Consider the following 21242-nt stretch of genomic DNA (forward strand, 5'->3'; position numbering starts at 1 on the left):
CATAGATACTTCAAAATGTATTACCAGCCTAGAAGTACACCATATTGGCCTTGTGAACTGTATTTAGATGAAAGAAAATCCAACATACAAATGTTTTCTAACGCATTAGGAATATTGATTTAAAGAAATGTTTTCAATTTCTCTGAAATACGGGTTTGCTAGAGGACTAATCTGGTTGCATTCTTAGTTAGAAGCCTAGTGTGCATATTGTGAATTAGGTTTTTTGCATAATTATGAATCATCTTTGGTAGTGAGAGATGTGTTATGATACACCCTAGCTAAAAAATAATTAAAAAAAACGTTCACATTTTTGTCATGACAACGGGAACATCCACCCGTTTTTTATACCTCTTTATTTGTCGTGTTCTCATTCCTTTCCGGATTATAGAGATAATTAATTGTAAATCGTGAGTTTATTTATACTGTATATGTTTGTTTTCTTAAATATATTTATTGCATATTGATGGTACTCCCCTTGTTAAGGGGCCAGATATTTTTAGAGTTTCCTATTGTCCTGATGTGTTGATGGGGGAAGTTCTATGAGGGGGTGGTCTAATGTTCATGGTGCTTCGACCCCCCCCTCGCCTCACCCCCCTCTCATCTAACTGTGTATAAAGGATGTATGAGATAAGTAAACAAATATAAATAAAACCGACAGGTTGGTGCTTAGTACAGTCAGTACACCCACCGGTGAATTAATGAAATGAAGACTTTGTACTTTAACAGATTAAACACAATGAACTTTTTCAACTTTTTTTGCATTGTACGGAATTCATTTAAAAAAAAATCTGCATTTGTTCTTTGATGCTGAACTTTTAGCAGTAGCTGTAGCTTTAGCCACTTCTGAAAAGAAAAATGAAAAAAAATAATCTTTGAAGGATGTTGTAGTGGGGTTAAGGTTCATGGTTTGTTTGGTGTCCTGTCCTTATAACTATGATTTGAAGGATGTAGTGTTCCTCCTTTTCTTCCAGACTGTTTTAGTTCTGCTGCACTGTTTCAAAAAATAACTGACATAGAACCTGAGCCAGGCCTGTCTTAAACACTCTGTGATTTTTCTGTGACATTATCGTGAATATTATTGATCGAGAAAAATAAAATGTTTTGATAAATTCTTTGAGAACTGTCTATTGTCCATTTCCTACTGCTTTTTGTGGAATTATCTACATCCTGTTACAGTGAAAAACAACAATCCCAGTATTCTTGCAACAGTGCCCCAACAATAGCACTGATATTATTGATAAGATTTTTCATGTTGTTTACATCTTAGCTGATACATATCTAAGGAAAACAGGACATTGTAATCCATCATTTTTTTATGCCATGCTAATGTTCATCCCTAGTCACTTAAATCCCCATTTCCTACTCTTTCCTCCTTTCAGATAAACCCACTACAAAGGCTTTGGTCACATACAAACATGCATTCAATTGGTTTCACAGTGTTTGTTTTCGCATGATCAGTCTTCCTCCCTCTCTCCCGACCGGGATGAGACGCCTCGTGTCCTGTTGTCTCTTCAGACAGAGGGTCAGAGGTCGAGAGGTCAGCGGTCATGGGAATCCTGAGACTCTTCTTCTAAGAGGAAGCAGTGACACTTCATCCCAGTCCTGCAGATGGAACAGGGGATATCCTGGCTCCAAGGACAGGAAAGCTGGCCTTCCTCCTAAGTTAGCATACCCCAGGTCCCCTCAACACACACACAGACGCACACAGACGCACACAGACGCACACAGACGCACACTCTCTTGCTGTCCACAGTGACCTGAGTAGGAGAGCAGGAACAAATGCCAACGTCAGTGTGGCTTACGTCTCTGTCGCGTTCCTTCAAAACTACATTCCTTCACTCCGAGCCCAGGCCTGTGTCGTCACTCTCTCTCTCTTTTTCACCTCCTTCTCTCCGCAGACATCTCTGCTCTCCAAGCAAACAAACAAACAAACACAAGACTGCAGTGGAGAAGGAGGAAAAGAGTAGAAGAGAGAAAACATCAATTTAGAAATGCTAACGCTTTGAACTGGAACCCCCCTATGGCTTCTTATCAGGCCCGCCATCCTCTCTCTGTCTCCCTGTCTCTCTCTCCCTGTCTCTCTCTCCCTGTCTCTCTCTCTCCCTGTCTCTCTCTCTCTGTCTCTCTCTGTATTTTTCTCTGTCTCTCTCCCTGTCTCTCTCTCTCCCTGTCTCTCTCTCTCTGTCTCTCTCTGTATTTCTCTGACTCTCTCTCTCTGTCTCTCTGTCTCTCTGTCTCTCTCTCTCTGTCTCTCTCTGTCTCTCTGTCCCTGTCTCTCTCTCTCTCTTTCACCACATCCTTCACTTCTCCCCCCCCCCCCCCCATCACTCCCTGTTTTCTCTGTCTGGTGTTCTGCTTTTCATCAAGAGGGCGAGTGCCAGTGCCCCTTTCTGGTCGTGACCCTAAAACAACTGTGAAACAACCGTGTCTCGTGTGACTCAGACACCCCGCCCACCTTTCACAGAGCTGCGTCTGTTCCAGAGTTTAGAAACACATCTGTCATTTATATCCCACTGCAAGGAGACGCAGTCTTATCTCTAAGCTCACTCCCCAACATCAAAAGTGCATTAAAACTAACTACATGTACAGTGCAGATAAGCGTCTAATGGTCGTGAGCATCATTAGTGTTATGTAACGCTCAACCCAACAATGTATTGCATGTCTGCAGAACACATTACATGGTATATTCACATACCGACCATCTCCATTTCCTCACACCCAAATGGCTTTGAAAACAGCCATGTCTAACAAATAGCTAGCGTAGGAAATATTTCCGTAAACATTTGTGAAGTTACGGTCATCTGTTTGGTTTCTCTGTTGTATTACTCCCTTCATTATCCAGCTCGTTTTCAGCAATAATCCTGAAGGAATTCATTCAATAACAATTCCCCCGAAACCACCAGCCAAGTGGCTAGCAGTTCTCAAGTTGCTGCTCGGGTTTGGATAACAACCCCCGACTACTCTAATCTATCCAAATAAACACTCCCTCCTCTCTACCGTGACCCCCCCACCCCCCTCACTCCTCACTGGGTCCCAGGGTTATCAGAGTAATCCCTCCAGTGCACCCCCACCCCCCGATCTCCACCCCCGACACCCCCTCCCTTCCCAAATACCAGCCCCAGCCCCCTAACACAGCCCAGCTGCCTCCCCAAACCCTCCAGTACCACCGCAGCCCAGCGAGACAGGACACACACACACACACACACAGAGGCTGGAGCAAAGAGCAAGGAAACAGCTCGACAGGAAAGGAAGAGCGAGAGATCAGGCCGCGATAGGAAGGAAGGAGGGAAGAGGAAGGGTAACGTTGGTTCTGAACTGGGCTGTTTCCCCCTTCACAGCAGAGAGTCAGGGCGGCTGACAGCAGTTGTGTTCTCCCAGGTCCTCGTAGATACGTGGGTCTCTGTCTGCTCGAGCGACCGGTACCACGTCAGGAAACGGCGCTTCTGCTGCATCAGCATCGGGATCTGGACCTCCAGCCTTCATGTTCTTCCTCTGACCCTGGCTCTGGAGAGTCACACTAAGCTTAGTCACAACCAGAGGAAGCCTAAGTGGTTTTCTGGTCCACACAGACACACACATACACACACTCGTAGCGTTTGGGACGTGGAGACTATACTTTCTCTTCTCACAGGACGCGGATCTCAACACAAGGACATCGCAGTGAGTACAATGAAGTCGTTGGGATTTTGGATGATGTTCAGCGGTGACGGAGGATTAGTAAACATGCATCATGTTCCCAGACAGTAACGTATCGATGTGTTTATGAAGCAGAACTAGCAGGGCAGAGCATGCTAATGACATTGTACAGTACAGTTGTGGGTCAGGTAAGAGATGCTGTGCGTCTTTACAATTATTTATCACGTCACGGCACCACCGTGACTCAAGAGAATGGTATTGGATATCTACAGCACACCGTCAAAGATTCTGAAAAGTTCTCCCAATATCTCGGCCCAACTGTGCCTCTGTTGAGAGTAGCAGGGGTCAGTCATCCTACACCTCTGTGCCCAGCCTCTGGACGGACGTCCGAACCCTGAGACAGCATCTGATCAGGGGTTAGAGACAGCAGCCCGTTACAGACCCACAGGAGCTTGTTGGAGGCGGTTTTGGGGAAGGGGAAGGCCGTCGGTTCCCGAGCCATTGTTCTGAGCCTGTGGTTCTCCTGGAGGTTGGGGTGGAGAGGAGTCCATTTCCTCCTGCCCAGGGTTGGCTGGCTATCTTTGTTTACTTTCCGCACCTCTCACTGTGGCACTTTAGGGAAACTTGGCCTCGTAACACTAAAGAAAAAATTCCTTTGCTTAAAAAAAGCGAGCTTGTGAAAAGCGAGCTTGCCAAAGCTAATATTGGGGTTGATAGTAATCTGACGCAAAGGCTGCAGCAAGTCACAAAGATCTTCTGATTGGTAGTGGTGAACTGCAAATGACTTCAACTGTCACTGGGTTCACACTGGAATCAATTACTGGGGCATCATGGTAATAACAACGTATTTATTTAGCAGACATGTTGAAGAGACTTTGTTACTATAGTTACCAACCCACACAGAAGGAGAAAATCCCTCACTGACTCATTTCTTCTTCAAAGGTTTTCCATAGATTGTATCTCCTGTGAGAGTTACAGGGATTGTCTATCGCTTGGGTCTCAGAGTTGATCTATGGGCAACTGGGAAGCCTTCTGTAGCGACTCACAACTCACAACAAAACAAGCCAAAAACCTTTATATATATACATACTGTATATAAAACAGAACGTGATCTGATATGACCAGGAACCACCGGGAGAGAGAATGAGCCTCCTGCGGAACGGAACCCTGGAGAAGAGCGTCACCCAGCAGCCTCACACCGACCCTGGGGATCCCGACGCCTCGCTGACCCCCCACCTCCAGAACAGCAGCTCCCTCAGCTCAGTGATCCCTGGGTCCCCTGGAGGGGGCGCAGGGGGAGCCGCGCCTCCTCCCTACCTGCTGGGGGGCAGCCCGGCGGGGGGGGGCAGCCCGGCGGGGGGGGGCGATGCCCCCCTGGAGCTTCGAGCCTCCCTGGACTGCTGGGCCTGCTCGGTGCTGGTGACGGCACAGAACCTGGTCGTGGCCGTGATCAACGCTGTATTGGCCGGCGTTGTGTTCGGCGCCATCCTCACTCCGGCGCTCGTCATGATCGTGTTTGGCTTCCTGTGTCACTCCACGGTGAGGCTGTCGTGTGTGTGTGTGTGTGTGTGTATGTGTAGTCCCATCCCTGCTGACCCTGCTGACCCTCCCTCCCCTCCTCCAGGTGCGCCCCCACGGTACGTCTCTGTACTGCTCTGACCTCCTGGAGGACGGAGGCTGTGTGGCCCTGCTGGTGGTGGGCTTCCTCCTCCTCACCCCTCTCCTGGTCCTGGCCCTGGCCGCCTACTGCCGCCTGGCCCGTCACCTCCAGCTGGGCCTCTGCTTCATCCCCTACAGCCGCGCCGTCTACAAGAACCTGCCCGCCTCGCACCACCGAGGCCTGGGCGCAGGGAGTTGCTGTGGCCAGCAGGGGGCGACAGAGGTGGAGGGAAAAGGCAGCGTGTGGGTGTGAGATTGTGAGAAGGGAGGAATGGGGTGTTTGGAATGTTTTTGGTTGGTTGGTTGAAAAGTTAAAGGGTGGTTAAAAGTGACAGGTAACTGAGGATGTGCCTAGAAAGGAAATGTCTATGGTTGCTGCCATTACAAATCCTCTGCTACATGACTAAACATCTCTGTAACATACACTGTAAGTCTTGGCTATTTTAGTGTTTTTTTATCATTCTCTTTTGTACTTAAATGTTTAATAAATTGCTACCAATGTACTGCTAAAAGTCGTAGTCAACAAAGTTAATTAAGCCCTCGAACATACACTGTATGAGGTCTGGGATCAACCTTGTTTAGCAATCGCTATCATAATATGACCGCGACCATAATGTCGCTGTAGGTTTCTAAGGTTACTATCTCCATGATGACGTCCCATAGCAAAAACATAATGACTTACAAAGAACTTATACTCTTTGTGCTTCTATACTCTTTGTGACTTAATTAATGAACATCCCGTACTTGTCACTGCAGCGTGTCCCAGCGTGTTAGTGCTGATGCCTGCCACAAAAAAAACAAAACCAAAAAAAAAGTGGTTATCAACTGGCTTCAAACCTTGTGTGCTTTATTGGCTTAGGCTTACCTTGATGGTTGTTCGTTTGGCCATCAGTAAAATCAGTAAAACAACAGTTTATGCCTAATTTAAAAGGAAAGCCTATACTAGTCTACTGGTTAGTCAACCTTTCAAACTGACTTCGAAAAAAGTATTGGCTCAGACTCTTAGAAAAAAAAGAAGAAAGAACTGGTAGTCATAAGAGTGAGAGTCAGAAACAATGTCATTCATTATTGTGCCATGTTCAACAACACAATAAATCCGTGGAGAGGTGGGGCATGTTTTGTCTTGGCCATGCGCTGAGGGATTAGCTATTTTAAGATACGGGGTAGGCAGTGGAAAATTCCCGTTGCCAGTCGGACTCAACAGGAAGACAGGGCGCAGTTAGAGCATCATCTGTCAAGGAGCGAAGACTTGCGATAGCATCGTGTCACACTCTGACATAAACGGTTTCTGCAAGACATTGATCGGGCTTCACACGTTGACTTATATACCTACTCAACCATTTGACCATAGTTTTGCCATTTTTTGGATCTCAGACTCTTACAGGTGAGTGGTATTCAACACATTATCAGATAGGTGGTTCAAGTGCTTTGGTTTTGTATTTCTGTAGGATTATTATGTGAAGTAATAAATACGATACTATACACAAGCCTAGTGTATTTGTACTTTTATGTGAAATGTCACAGGGGTCTGTTGAGGAGGGCTTAGTTTTTCAAGGTGTTGGGTTTGTGAATGAGTCCAGGGTCCAACCCGTCTGTGCTTTCATCAATACATTTGCTAAATGAATACATTGCATGTAGATGCCGTTGCATCCAGCCTGGATCCAGCCTGGATGCAACGGCAGGCAAACTGTTGATTAAAGCATAAAGCGTAAAACATCACGTTTTCAGAATGTTTTCTGCCAAACCTGTTTTAACACTGAACCAACAGCAATGACTCTTTGCATAACTGTGTCAAACACGCTTTATTGATAAACAAACAAAGATGGCAGGAAATTAATAATTCACAAAAACAATTCCAAGTTTCAATGTTATTTTTACTTAAACCCTTGCTCCTTGCTCTTTCAATCCCGAGTTAATGTTGCTGTAGTTTGGATTTCTAGCAACAGCAGATTATCCCTACACACTTTATGTAAGAGACTTTACTCAGAAGGTACACCCTATATAATCACAAGGTCAGTGTATGTAGCTATACAGCTGAGCGTGCACTCTGGGTTCAACCTGGAAGACCCTGGAGGTGTAACTATTGTGTTTAACCAGCCATGGCATTCTATGAATACTGTATCCTGCCAATATCCTGATCTGTTCCGGGCCATAATCCAGCACTGTGATGGTAGAGTGCGTCAGTGTTCTGTAGGTAGTACACTACTTTGTGGCCCTTTGCCAGCAAGACCAATTAAAAGGTCCTGAATTAAGAGAGTTGTGAGGTAAGGTAATTAGGATAAATGTTGTGACCGGCCCCTTAGTGCTTTAAATGACGTTGTTTTGGGGCTCAACTTTTAACCCCATCGAGAAAAACCCCAAACCAAAGCTCTGCAGAACCCAAACATTCATGAAACAAACTGACTTTTGATCTGGCAGCCTGACTCTACAGGATTTGTGACCCGGTATAATCCACACATAGTTATCTAATCAGCACATTAAAGTGAAGAGGATTCCATGCACGGCCATGCAGTTTAAGTGGGTGACAGATGACTGTGATGCGAGTGTTAGGACCGATGTCCTAGGCACAAGGCCAGACAGAGACAGATTTGGGTCAGAATCGAAATACGTAACATTCCAAAGCTTTATTTGAGGAAGCTTCTAAACTAGAACGAATGAGGTCTCTATAAAAATGTAACATTTAGAACGTATCCTCTGTGTAATATAAAAGCACATTTCAGTTTTTTTTCTTGACAATGCCCATGTCTGGTCACAACCAGACATCCACGAGATATTGTGACTTTGGGAAAAGACAGAATTATCAAAACGTTCCTGCGTATTCCAAATAAGTCAACTCTTTTGAGAACAGCACATTATCTAAACACTAGATTCAGCTTGATTAAAACTTGTTGATTCTTTTTTTCAGACTGGCGCCTATATCTACAGGTCCCATGGGCGTGAAGGTCCTTCAGTGTTTTCCATGGTACAGGCGTTGTAAAGGCCGTGGCAAGGGGAGACACTGCCCTCCTAAGGCGGGTAAGAGCACTACAGCCTATCATCAGATGCCTTCCATACAGCCTATCAAAAGATGTCTTCCATACAGCCTATCAAATACTATGTTTGAATCCATACGAGAAGGACGACTACTGTTAGAATTATGAATTTTTTGGCTGTGCTTTCTAAATGCACAACCTGTATGTCATTTATTTGGACAACAAAAAAGTGTCTGCCAAATGAATAACAGGTCTAATGTGAACGATTTGTAGTGAAAGAGATGGTCTAATTCCCTGGTGTGTGTTCTGGTGGTCTCACCCTGTGTCCTCTGGTCCCCGCAGTGCCGTCCAGCGAGGGGGAACCGCACTTCTCTCCTGCCATGTCCTGGTCCGCCGACGCAGCGGGAGGAGGAGGGGGAGGGTGTTATTTCTCACACAAGGCCAGGGTTGCCTACAGACACCAGCTGGAGGGCAACGTTATAGACTCGACATACTAGCGCCCCAGCTTCACCGTCCAAGCCCCCACACAACCTCCATCAACCATCCTCTCTCTCACCTAGCCAGCCGGACGGGGGGTTAGCACCGAGTCAACCAGGGATGTAGTGGCTGGTGCTCGTGGACCACACACTGAGAGAGGATGGAGAATGAAGCCTGGTTAGATGCCCCTGTCCTAATGGATGAACTGTGTGTGTGTGTGTGTGTGTGTGTGTGTGTGTGTGTGTGTGTGTGTGTGTGTGTGTGTGTGTGTGTGTGTGTGTGTGTGTGTGTGTGTGTGTGTGAGGAGCATCACTGACAGATGACAGATAAACACTTCTGTTTTCTCTGAGGTGGTACAATACTAGTAGTAGTAAGATTGAAGCTTTGTTTACGCCATGAAGTGCATTGTAAATGCTTCTCTGTTATTCGGGTCATTCTTTACTTTATTTATTTATATTGTTTGCGGTTGTGTGTGCCTCTGCCCCTGTGTGTGTGTGTGTGTGTGTATAAGAGTAGTGTGTCTAACACCAGTTTTTTAGTCGTCTGTAATATGTTGTCCAGAGGATACATGGTGTGGCCAGTGCACAGTGCAGTGTCTAAAAACAATGGTTCTAATATACATATTGTCCTGCCCAATCCTCTGTAATATTTGCACAACAATCTATTTCAATTAATATTGCATACAAGGATGAAAATGACAATCAGTGTATCAGTTGGATATTTACTATTTCAATGAAATAATAATTAAGTGAAAAACCTTACATGACTAATTTTGTCAAATGAATGAAAAAAAAAAAAACACTGTAGCAAATATATTGAAAATGTTGGAGACAAGAAATGCTGTTGATCACAAATTAAAAGTACGTACCCAAACCATGTTATTTGTCATTCAGTCACGTGGACGTCGGTAACCAAACAGGCTTTTATGAGACTGTCAACACTGGAGAAAGGTTAACCGTGTGTGACTTCACGCATGAAGCTATAAAATCTCATTTGACTAAGTCAACCTGCAACATCTACCCCAGAATTATGAAAGTTATTAATGTTCGAGATGAATTGGAGGAGTTATAGGCAACAGCCATAGTAACAAAGTATGTATTTACCGTCATTACTTTCATGTCATTTTTCCTGCTTGATAATACATAGAATGTGTAACGTGAACAACACCTGTAACGTGAACAACACCTGTAACGTGAACAACACCTGTTTTCTTATATTTTCTTTTTCGACATGGGTGTTCTTGACTCTTGAGCCTCAAGTCATCCAAAACTCGCGAGATTACATTCTGAGAGCCTTCCATTGCATGACGAAGCAGAAGCATTTCAGAAACAGTAATATATGTGACCACACGATGACGCTGTTGGATGCAGAAATCTGTCCCTACTGCCTCAAGCAGGAAAGCACTCACAGTCATACTGACTAAGCCGAATAGGTGATAAGAAATATATTTCAGTGTCTTATAGTTTATTTCATTTAACATAAATTACAAACACTAGGCCTGACATTTGCATGAGTATAAAACATACAAAAATAATACCATATATTGTGCCGATATTGTGATTTAAACTGCCATGTGATTCCTGTAAGGTAACATCCTTTTAGGGGGGGAAACGTGGCCTTGGTTGTCATGGCAATTATAAGCCAGTATTCTTTCTGGTCTCGGACTGGCGAACAGTGTGTTTGAGCGTCGGGTTAGCATGGTTGGTTGTTGATGTTGTTCAGTAGTTTGTGATGTTGATCTTTGTATGGAGCGGTGAAGGCTCCAGGGTTTAAGGTGCCGCGACCATCCTCGTCCACCTGACCCATGATAATGTAGTTCAGACCTGAGGAGGAAGCACATTCATGCACGTTTTGTAAGAGTGTATTCATATGGGCTCCTGTGTTGTTTTTTTTGTGCGTTTGTATGTGTTTGCATATTTGTCTTTGTTTGTGTGTGTCTCTGTGTCTTATGTGTGTGTGTGTCTTGTGTAACAGTGTATTTCAGTACCTCTACGCAGTAGAGGACACTGCTTGCACGTTGATGCCAGTTTGACCGACATGGCTTCTCCTGCCTGGGTGATGGTCAGCCTGCCTGCCTTGTAGGTTCTGATGATGGACACACTGATGGTGAAACCGCCCTGAGGGCTCGGAGTGATGGCCATCACCTTCCCTGTGATCACTGGCAGAGAGAGAGAGAAATTGTTTTTTTTGAAAATTATGAGAGAGAGTGGGGAGGAGGGTTAAGCTTGAACTGTGAATACATTTACTCTTATCCAAAGCGACTTACAGTAAGTACAGGGACATCCCCCCCCCCCCCCCGAGGCAAGTAGGGTGAAGTGCCTTGCTCAAAGACACAATGTCATTTGGCACAGCTGGGAATCGAACCAGCAATCTTCTGATTAATAGCCCGATTCCCTAACCGCTCAGCCAGTGAGTGGAACTCACCAAATTCACTGGAGCAGAAGCTGATCTTGATGGTTCCATCTCTCTTACAGGCCTTGGCACACATTGGATTCAGGGGGCCTGGGGGAACCGAGGAAAGATGTCACACACACGTCACACACACACACACACACTGCTGTGACCGCATCTGTTCCTCAGCCCCTCTCACCTGTCCTCCTGCCGTTTGGCCTCTTCACCACGACCCTCCTGCCCCCAGGGGTGTCTGGCCCCAGGGGCCTGACTGCTTCAGGCTTGGGCTTCTCAGGCTGGGGTTTGGGGGCCACGTATGGGGTGGTGGTGGTGGGCGGCAGGGTGGTGGTGGTGGTGAGGGCCGGGCGTCGGGGTTTCTCAGCGGGTCTGAAGGGAGCGGAGTCCACGCGGGGCCCCGTGCCGCGGTCCATCGTGGGGACGTGGGCGCCGCGGGCGACGCTGCTGTAGGTCGCCATGAAGCCGTCCGACGTCACGCTCAGGTCTGAGGCGAACTGCACCAGGAGCACGTTGCCGTTGGTGACGATGGTTCTGCGGGGGCGGAGACAGAGACCAGGGTGGAGTCACGGGTGGGGGTTTGGAGGGCGAGCAGTAGGGTCGATACCTATGTCTGCAAACCACTGAGATATCCCCACCCGTGACTGGCATCAGAGCAGAGGGTAGTGCTAGCATATCCACAGATAACAACAGTTGTCCCCACTAATGTTCAAACCAACGTCATGATGTAAGGTGTACATGCTCCCACGCATAGCGTTTGTTGACGTGGAAGGTTTAACAGTTGGCTAACGGATGTCAGACATGAGAAGGGTTTACACGGGGTCAGGGGTGGGGTCAGGGCGGAGCCTATACGTACGCAGGAGGGACGTCTCCGCAGAACTTCCCTATACGCCTAGAATCGTCCTTCTCCCCGCCGTTGAAGAACGCCACGTAGTCGAAACGACAGTAGGAGTCAGCCTCCAAGTCAAACTTTCCAAACTTCACCTCAATGACCTATCACGCACACACGCACACACATATATGTATACACACACAGAGAAATACACATTACAATCACCTAACCCATCAAGAATAAATGAATGAACCATGAATTACGTTGAAAACGAGACATGAGGAATTACTATCAAACCCACAAGGTTATACATCTGGCAGACTCAACACCCGGATGTCAGATGTGGGTACACCCTACGACAAAGTCAGTGTTGCTAACGCTAGGAGCAGAGGATCATGGGAAATGACGAACCCTGTCGGGTTCCACCGTGATGAGCCAGGAGCAGCTGATGCCTGCAGGGTAGTTCTTGTCGGGCCAGTTGGGGGTTTTGATCTCGCCCTGGGACTTGGTCATTTTACCTCCACAGTACTGGTCCTCTGAAAGCACACGAGTTCAGCCAGGAGATTCCCTCACAGTCACACACGTGCACAGGTAACACACACGCATGCATGAAGATACACTCATTCACACACACACACACACACACAGACATAAATACTCCCACACACAAACGCGATACCCGGCTTTCCACATGCTTCAAAAACCTGTCATCTTAACGCATACGTTTTAACGGACGCTTTTCTTTTTTTACCGTCCACGTGAGGTCGGACCCCGTTAAAGTAGGTGAGAAAGCCCCGCCCCCCAGTGCCCTCGTCAGAGCCCATCTCCAGCATCATGGTGTTGGTGGTGGAGATCAGGGAGCCCGGGCGGAAGGTTCCGCAGAAGCGCCCCAGCTTCTGCACCATGTTGGAATGCCCGTTGTACACGTCCAGGTAGTCATAGCGACAGAGCGGGTCGGCTTCCAGGTCGAAAATGCGGAAGGAGAGCATGACCACGTTGCCTTCTGGGACCTGGAGTTCAGGGGGTAGAAAAGGAGAGCGTGAAGACTGCGAGAGAGAGGAAGAGCATGTTTTTTTGTTGTTGGGGAGGATGAGGGGGTTGGGGGGCACTAAGGGGGGAGAATAGGAGTGCGGGAGGTATTGAGGATGGGTTGGAGGGTACTGAAGTGAGAGGATAGAAGGCGCACAGGGGGGTGGGGGGGTACGAAGGAAGGTCAGTAACTCACCGTGATGCGCCAGACGCATTTGCTGTTGGGTTTGTAGTGGTTGGGGAAGGCCTCACTGCCCAGGAAGCCAGAATCAGCCACCAGGTCACCTCCACAGTGGAACACAGGCCTGACATGGGCCAGGGGAGCAGGGTCACCATGGAGACACACAGACGACACGTCAACAACCGTTTACAGGAAGAACTACGCGCTTTTTCAGCACGCAAGACAGGCGTACAGGTGTGAGTTACCACACAGGCACACACACACACACACATCAATACAGCTATTGCTCACTTCCTTAAGAGGTGGTGTGTAAATCCTCACAACTGCCTGCTGTTTTACCTTCTCTGGGCTGGTGTCAGTTTCAGGGGAATGAGGAGAGGGTGAGGGGGGTTGCAGACAGGATGGAGACAGAACAGTCAGTAGAAGTTGTTTTCCTTGACTCGAGCTTCCTAAAACTTTTCCCTTTTCCAATACCTTCCCCCCTCCTAACCCATCTCTCCCCCCCACCCCCACCCCCACCCCCCGCGGATCCGTCTGTGAGAGACAAATGTAAACAAAATGAGGGCCTGGAAAAATCACATCCAAGACAGACATCAGAGTTCAATAAACTGCTTGTAAACCCTCGTGAACTTCTACAAAGCAAAACAAAAGAGTCAATTATCATTGTGGAGGGGGGGGGGGGGGGGGTTGGCAGTTGGATCCTGTATGTTTTCCAGGACTGAAGCCAAATCCATTGAGGCTAGCTCAGACATACGCAAATATTTCTCAGATTAGTTGAAGCACTTCCCAGAATCACACAAAATAGGAGGTCCCCAGCAGAGACAGAGGCCAGGCTACCAGATAGCCAATCAGCACAGCAGAGACAGAAACCAGCCTATGAGAGCCAAGAACCCCAGCAGAGACAAAGGATAGGCTTCCAGATAGCCAATCAGCACAGCAGAGACAGATAGGAGAGCCAATATCCCTTGCACTAAGCCCTGATCAACCTGGTTAGACAGCCAGACAGACAGGGTCCAAACATCTGGGGGGGAGATTCACCACGGTGGGCTACCCAGGAAAGAACAGGAAAGAACAGGAAAGAACAGGAAAGAATTTCAAAACACAAATACAGGAAACGTCTTCCAAACACAGAGTGCACTTTGCACCACCGTAAACTATTTCCAAGATATAATGTACATTTGAATAAAAATGCAAGGGATACACAATCCTGACAAAAGTAGCGGATGAAGACGCATCTTTCTGGATGTTTCCTACGCACACGCTCCGCAGCCATCCAATCAGAGACATCCACACGGTTGCCACACCTCTCAGCACAGACGCGATTCATGAGAAACACAGCAAGCCCAGATCCATGAGAGCAAGCCCAGAGCCTCGGGCATCTTACCTGGTGTAGTTGGTTCCTGCTGGGCCCTGAGCCTGAGCCCAGCCCAGAGACAGAGACAGGAGCAGGGAGAGAGCACAGACAGCGAGCGCACTCCTCATCATGACACACGCAGCGACAGAGACAGGAGAGAGAGACGAGAGTACGGAGGAGAGGTGAAGGATAAGGGGGAGGGAGCATCTGGAGGGGCGGAGAGAAGGAGAGAGAGAGGAACGAAGGGATCTGCGAGAAAAGGGGAAGGGAGCGAGGGAAAAGTCTAAAAAGAGAGAGGGATGCTGAAAGTGCCGAAAGAGTTTGAGAATCGAGCTGGCTGAGATGACGTGAGGCGAGGGGGAGGGGAGGGTTTAATTGCTACCAGATGCTGTCAACGTGAACACAGGCCCCAGTACAGCAGAGGGGAACTACAGGAAAGAGGAGCCAGGAGAGACGTGGGGGTCTGGCATCACACAGGGGCAACACACACTGCCTGGGGAACACACACTGTCTGGGGAACACACACTGCCTGGGGGGAACACACACTGCCTGGGGAACACACACTGTCTGGGGAACACACACTGTCTGGGGAACACACACTGTCTGGGGGGAACACACACTGCCTGGGGAACACACACTGTCTGGGGGGAACACACACTGCCTGGGGAACACACACTCCCTGGGGAACACACACTGCCTGGGGAACACACACTGCCTGGGGAACACACACTGTCTGGGGGGAACACACACTGCCTGGGGGGAACACACACTGTCTGGGGGGAACACACACTGCCTGGGGAACACACACTGTCTGGGGGGAACACACACTGTCTGGGGAACACACACTGCCTGGGGGGAACACACACTGCCTGGGGAACACACACTGCCTGGGGAACACACACTGCCTGGGGGGAACACACACTGCCTGGGGAACACACACTGTCTGGGGAACACACACTGCCTGGGGGGAACACACACTGTCTGGGGAACACACACTGTCTGGGGGGAACACACACTGTCTGGGGAACACACACTGTCTGGGGAACACACACTGCCTGGGGAACACACACTGCCTGGGGGGAACACACACTGCCTGGGGGGAACACACACTGTCTGGGGAACACACACTGTCTGGGGAACACACACTGTCTGGGGGGAACACACACTGCCTGGGGGGAACACACACTGTCTGGGGAACACACACTGTCTGGGGGGAACACACACTGCCTGGGGAACACACACTGTCTGGGGAACACACACTGCCTGGGGAACACACACTGTCTGGGGAACACACACTGTCTGGGGGGAACACACACTGTCTGGGGGGAACACACACTGCCTGGGGAACACACACTGTCTGGGGGGAACACACACTGTCTGGGGAACACACACTGCCTGGGGAACACACACTGTCTGGGGGGAACACACACTGTCTGGGGGGAACACACACTGCCTGGGGAACACACACTGCCTGGGGAACACACACTGTCAGGGGGGAACACACACTGTCTGGGGGGAACACACACTGCCTGGGGAACACACACTGTCTGGGGGGAACACACACTGCCTGGGGAACACACACTGCCTGGGGAACACACACTGTCTGGGGGGAACACACACTGTCTGGGGAACACACACTGCCTGGGGAACACACACTGCCTGGGGGGAACACACACTGTCTGGGGAACACACACTCCCTGGGGAACACACACTGCCTGGGGAACACACACTGCCTGGGGGGAACACACACTGCCTGGGGAACACACACTGTCTGGGGGGAACACACACTGCCTGGGGAACACACACTGCCTGGGGGGAACACACACTGTCTGGGGAACACACACTGCCTGGGGAACACACACTGCCTGGGGGGAACACACACTGTCTGGGGAACACACACTCCCTGGGGAACACACACTCCCTGGGGAACACACACTGTCTGGGGAACACACACTGCCTGGGGAACACACACTGCCTGGGGAACACACACTGCCTGGGGAACACACACTGTCTGGGGGGAACACACACTGCCTGGGGGGAACACACACTGCCTGGGGAACACACACTGCCTGGGGGGAACACACACTGTCTGGGGAACACACACTGTCTGGGGAACACACACTGCCTGGGGGGAACACACACTGTCTGGGGGGAACACACACTGCCTGGGGAACACACACTGTCTGGGGGGAACACACACTGCCTGGGGAACACACACTGCCTGGGGAACACACACTGCCTGGGGAACACACACTGCCTGGGGGGAACACACACTGCCTGGGGAACACACACTGCCTGGGGAACACACACTGCCTGGGGAACACACACTGCCTGGGGGGAACACACACTGCCTGGGGAACACACACTGTCTGGGGAACACACACTGTCTGGGGGGAACACACACTGTCTGGGGGGAACACACACTGCCTGGGGGGAACACACACTGTCTGGGGAACACACACTCCCTGGGGAACACACACTGCCTGGGGAACACACACTGCCTGGGGGGAACACACACTGCCTGGGGAACACACACTGTCTGGGGGGAACACACACTGCCTGGGGAACACACACTGCCTGGGGGGAACACACACTGTCTGGGGAACACACACTGCCTGGGGAACACACACTGCCTGGGGGGAACACACACTGTCTGGGGAACACACACTCCCTGGGGAACACACACTCCCTGGGGAACACACACTGTCTGGGGAACACACACTGCCTGGGGAACACACACTGCCTGGGGAACACACACTGCCTGGGGGGAACACACACTGCCTGGGGGGAACACACACTGTCTGGGGAACACACACTGCCTGGGGGGAACACACACTGCCTGGGGAACACACACTGCCTGGGGAACACACACTGCCTGGGGAACACACACTGCCTGGGGGGAACACACACTGCCTGGGGGGAACACACACTGTCTGGGGAACACACACTGTCTGGGGGGAACACACACTGCCTGGGGAACACACACTGTCTGGGGGGAACACACACTGTCTGGGGAACACACACTGCCTGGGGGGAACACACACTGTCTGGGGGGAACACACACTGCCTGGGGAACACACACTGTCTGGGGGGAACACACACTGTCTGGGGAACACACACTGCCTGGGGAACACACACTGCCTGGGGGGAACACACACTGCCTGGGGAACACACACTGCCTGGGGAACACACACTGCCTGGGGGGAACACACACTGTCTGGGGAACACACACTGTCTGGAGGGAACACACACTGCCTGGGGAACACACACTGTCTGGGGGGAACACACACTGTCTGGGGAACACACACTGTCTGGGGGGAACACACACTGCCTGGGGAACACACACTGTCTGGGGGGAACACACACTGCCTGGGGAACACACACTGTCTGGGGGGAACACACACTGTCTGGGGGGAACACACACTGCCTGGGGAACACACACTGTCTGGGGGGAACACACACTGCCTGGGGAACACACACTGCCTGGGGGGAACACACACTGTCTGGGGGGAACACACACTGTCTGGGGAACACACACTGCCTGGGGAACACACACTGCCTGGGGAACACACACTGTCTGGGGAACACACACTGCCTGGGGGGAACACACACTGTCTGGGGGGAACACACACTGTCTGGGGAACACACACTGCCTGGGGGGAACACACACTGCCTGGGGAACACACACTGCCTGGGGAACACACACTGTCTGGGGGGAACACACACTGTCTGGGGAACACACACTGTCTGGGGGGAACACACACTGTCTGGGGAACACACACTGTCTGGGGAACACACACTGCCTGGGGAACACACACTGCCTGGGGAACACACACTGTCTGGGGGGAACACACACTGCCTGGGGAACACACACTGTCTGGGGGGAACACACACTGCCTGGGGAACACACACTGTCTGGGGAACACACACTGCCTGGGGGGAACACACACTGTCTGGGGGGAACACACACTGTCTGGGGAACACACACTGCCTGGGGAACACACACTGCCTGGGGGGAACACACACTGTCTGGGGAACACACACTGCCTGGGGGGAACACACACTGTCTGGGGGGAACACACACTGTCTGGGGAACACACACTGTCTGGGGAACACACACTGCCTGGGGGGAACACACACTGGTATCAAGTCTCAGGCAGAACCCAGATAGCATCAGGGACAAATACTATCAGTCTGTATAAATCAGGCATTTAAAGCGGGGGAAGGGATGGGAGAGAAGGAGTGGGTTGGAGGGACGAGGGTTGGGGTGGCTGGAGGGAGCTGGAGGGGGCTGGAAGCGACAGGGGGGCTGGAGGGTTCTAGGAGACCTGGGGGGGGGGGGCAGGGGGGTAGAGGTTCCCTCCATGGTGCTCTGCTGCAGGGATCCCTTTGGCCCACATTTCGGGGGCCTGCAGAGGCTGCTTTATAAAGCCCATATTATTAAACCACCAGATTCATGGGGGACGTCCCAGCAGAGGCAGGATCAAAGGCAGGAGACAGGGGCACTGAAACCCCCTCCATCCCCGTCTCAGTCTGGCTTCACCGGGACACTGTCTCCACTTACAGGTGGGAAATCACTCCAACAAGGTTCTTAAACCAACTGAAGGATTTATCTGAACTGCTTGAAGGTATAGATTCAGTATAGGGGCACCCATGTGAAGCAGAGAACAGCACACATGCTGCTGCTACGGTTTTACAATGTGAGACTGCGCTTGTGTACGCATCTGTAGTTCCTGTGTGATAGTTGTGCAGTGTGACTGGTGCTTGTTACTGGCTGACAGAGAGGCTGAAGGTCTGATAAAAGGCCCAGAAAGAGCAAGAATGTGGTTTGTGTGTGGGTGTGTGTGTGTGTGTGTGTGCAAGTGTGTGTGGGAGTTCAAATGACCCCCACTGTAACACCTGGCTGGACTCCAGAGCTGCAGACCTCTGCCACGACTCCAGAACAATCCATCACAATGGACTCACATTCCTGACATGGACCAGAAACAGCAGCGGGGGAGTCTGGGATTGGAGGGAGGAGGAGTGGGGGAGGGAGGGGAGGGGAGGGGAGAGGAGGAGTGGGGGAGGGAGGGAGGGGAGGGGAGGAGTGGGGGGGGGGAGGGGAGGAGTGGGGGGGGGGAGGGGAGGGGAGGGGAGAGGAGGAGTGGGGGGGGGAGGGGAGGGGAGGGGAGGGGAGAGGAGGAGTGGGGGGGGGAGAGGAGAGGAGGAGTGGGGGAGGGAGGGGAGGGGAGGGGAGGGGAGGAGTGGGGGGGGGAGGGGAGGGGAGGGGAGGAGAGAGGAGGAGTGGGGGGGGGGAGGGGAGGGGAGGGGAGGAGTGGGGGGGGGGGAGGGGAGGGGAGGGGAGGGGAGAGGAGGAGTGGGGGGGGGGGAGGGAGAGGAGGAGTGGGGGGGGGGAGGGAGAGGAGGAGTGGGGGAGGAGGGAGAGGAGGGAGGGAGGGGAGGGGAGGAGAGAGGAGGAGTGGGGGGGGGGAGGGGAGGGGAGGGGAGGGGAGGAGTGGGGGGGGGGAGGGGAGGGGAGGGGAGGGGAGAGGAGGAGTGGGGGGAGGGAGAGGAGGAGTGGGGGGGGGGAGGGAGAGGAGGGAGGGTAAGGGAGGGGAGGGGAGGGGAGAGGAGGAGTGGGGGGGGGGAGGGAGAGGAGGGAGGGTAAGGGAGGGGAGGGGAGGAGAGAGGAGGAGTGGGGGGGGGGAGGGAGAGGAGGGAGGGTAAGGGAGGGGAGGAGAGAGGAGGAGTGGGGGGCGAAGGAGAGGAGGGAGGGTAAGGGAGGGGAGGAGAGAGGAGGAGTGGGGGGCGAAGGAGAGGAGGGAGGGCAAGGGCGGGTAGGAGAGAGGAGGAGTGGGGGGGAGAGTGAGAGGAGGGAGGGTAAGGGCGGGTAGGAGAGAGGAGGATTGCTCTGAGTAACACAGAGCTGGTAATTAGACAACGCCACAAGGCACAGAGTTCTGTTGGGGGGCGTAGCTAACTGTATAAACAGTGATTATTCACAGCTTAGTATCAGTCTGGGCCCACTCTCTTTCTCATTTTTGAAATGTGTGTATTCCATCAGGCTCAGAGAAGAGACAAGGGAGGAGAGCTGAGAGACTTAGAGGAGTGATGAGGAGGACTCACTGGGCAGAGCACATATCACACGGCCTGGGGCCATCTCTACATGTCTTCCCCCTCTCTCTCCCCATAGAATTTGTTTCTCTCTGTAAGTGTTTCTGTCCAATAAAGGCATAATAAGGCCAAAAATACACATCCTCACCCTTAGCCTCAGCCTCACGAGAAAGCCTTGCAGAACTCGGAACGTGTGTGACTGTTTACACGACGATTGAGAACCCATCTCTCCTCTGTCATTGTGGTTCCTCTCTCCCCAGCTGAAAGGGAAGATCACTGGCCACCACAAACCGACTGTGAAAAACAACAATCCTCACCAACAAACACAGGAACGACGTACACATTCAATACGCAACAGTGGATAACCTGATTATTCAACCGTTGTTCAGAAGGGGTATGACTTGGCACATCCTGGACAGTGAGTAGATTACCCACTGTGGGAGACTGATGAGGGAGAAACACGGAAAGTGAGATGGTTAGTGTGAGGCATCGACTGACGTGTGTAACTCGTTTGACCAGACCAACTGTTGTCCAGCAGACTCTGTGCCAGCAAAGGTCAGCAAACATCTTCTGGGAAGTGTTGTGTTTGGGCCTGGATCACAG

General features: G+C 51.0%; 3 protein-coding genes and 1 long non-coding RNA gene across 4 annotated transcripts in view; 2 read left to right on the forward strand and 2 right to left on the reverse strand.

The window, feature by feature from the left end:
* LOC146287816 (uncharacterized) overlaps nt 1-1120 on the forward strand; it is a gene marked incomplete at its 5' end in the record, with an annotated part of 9493 nt that extends 8373 nt beyond the window's left edge. Inside the window, one exon of the mRNA XM_084698726.1 lies at nt 1-1120. This exon is cut by the window's left edge and continues 634 nt beyond it.
* Nucleotides 1121-3168: 2048 nt separating this feature from the next.
* LOC146287817 (transmembrane protein 88-like) lies at nt 3169-9632 on the forward strand. Its single transcript, XM_084698187.1, has 5 exons — nt 3169-3660; nt 4762-5175; nt 5261-6679; nt 8201-8310; nt 8610-9632. The coding sequence occupies exons 2-3, from the start codon at nt 4780-4782 to the stop codon at nt 5546-5548; spliced, it is 684 nt and encodes a 227-aa protein (XP_084554313.1). The 5' UTR covers nt 3169-3660; nt 4762-4779; the 3' UTR covers nt 5549-6679; nt 8201-8310; nt 8610-9632.
* Nucleotides 7742-8895, reverse strand: LOC146287818 (uncharacterized). Its single transcript, XR_014755167.1, has 3 exons — nt 8824-8895; nt 8587-8652; nt 7742-8319 (listed from the first exon to the last, which is right to left on the reverse strand). It is a non-coding gene; the product is annotated as an uncharacterized LOC146287818 (long non-coding RNA).
* Nucleotides 9633-10191: 559 nt separating the features above from the next.
* pcolcea (procollagen C-endopeptidase enhancer a) lies at nt 10192-14733 on the reverse strand. The gene is made up of 9 exons (XM_084698186.1): nt 14577-14733; nt 13208-13316; nt 12734-12992; nt 12394-12518; nt 12007-12143; nt 11335-11684; nt 11169-11246; nt 10732-10902; nt 10192-10567 (listed from the first exon to the last, which is right to left on the reverse strand). The coding sequence occupies exons 1-9, from the start codon at nt 14675-14677 to the stop codon at nt 10437-10439; spliced, it is 1461 nt and encodes a 486-aa protein (XP_084554312.1). The 5' UTR covers nt 14678-14733; the 3' UTR covers nt 10192-10436.
* Nucleotides 14734-21242: the final 6509 nt, after the last annotated feature.

The sequence above is a fragment of the Hypomesus nipponensis genome, chromosome 5, assembly GCF_054491055.1.
Source record: "Hypomesus nipponensis isolate SF chromosome 5, ASM5449105v1, whole genome shotgun sequence".
NCBI classification, from domain to species: Eukaryota; Metazoa; Chordata; class Actinopteri; order Osmeriformes; family Osmeridae; genus Hypomesus; species Hypomesus nipponensis.

Bases quoted from the DNA above. Each gene is read 5' to 3' on its own strand.
- LOC146287817 (XM_084698187.1), top strand. From the start codon at position 4,780: ATGAGCCTCCTGCGGAACGGAACCCTGGAGAAGAGCGTCACCCAGCAG. The intron at 5,176-5,260 runs GTGAGGCTGTCG...CCCCTCCTCCAG, and splicing joins GCTTCCTGTGTCACTCCACG to GTGCGCCCCCACGGTACGTC.
- pcolcea (XM_084698186.1), bottom strand. From the start codon at position 14,677: ATGATGAGGAGTGCGCTCGCTGTCTGTGCTCTCTCCCTGCTCCTGTCT. The intron at 13,317-14,576 runs GTAAGATGCCCG...GGCCCATGTCAG, and splicing joins GCAGGAACCAACTACACCAG to GCCTGTGTTCCACTGTGGAG. The intron at 10,568-10,731 runs GTACTGAAATAC...CTTCCTCCTCAG, and splicing joins GTGTCCTCTACTGCGTAGAG to GTCTGAACTACATTATCATG.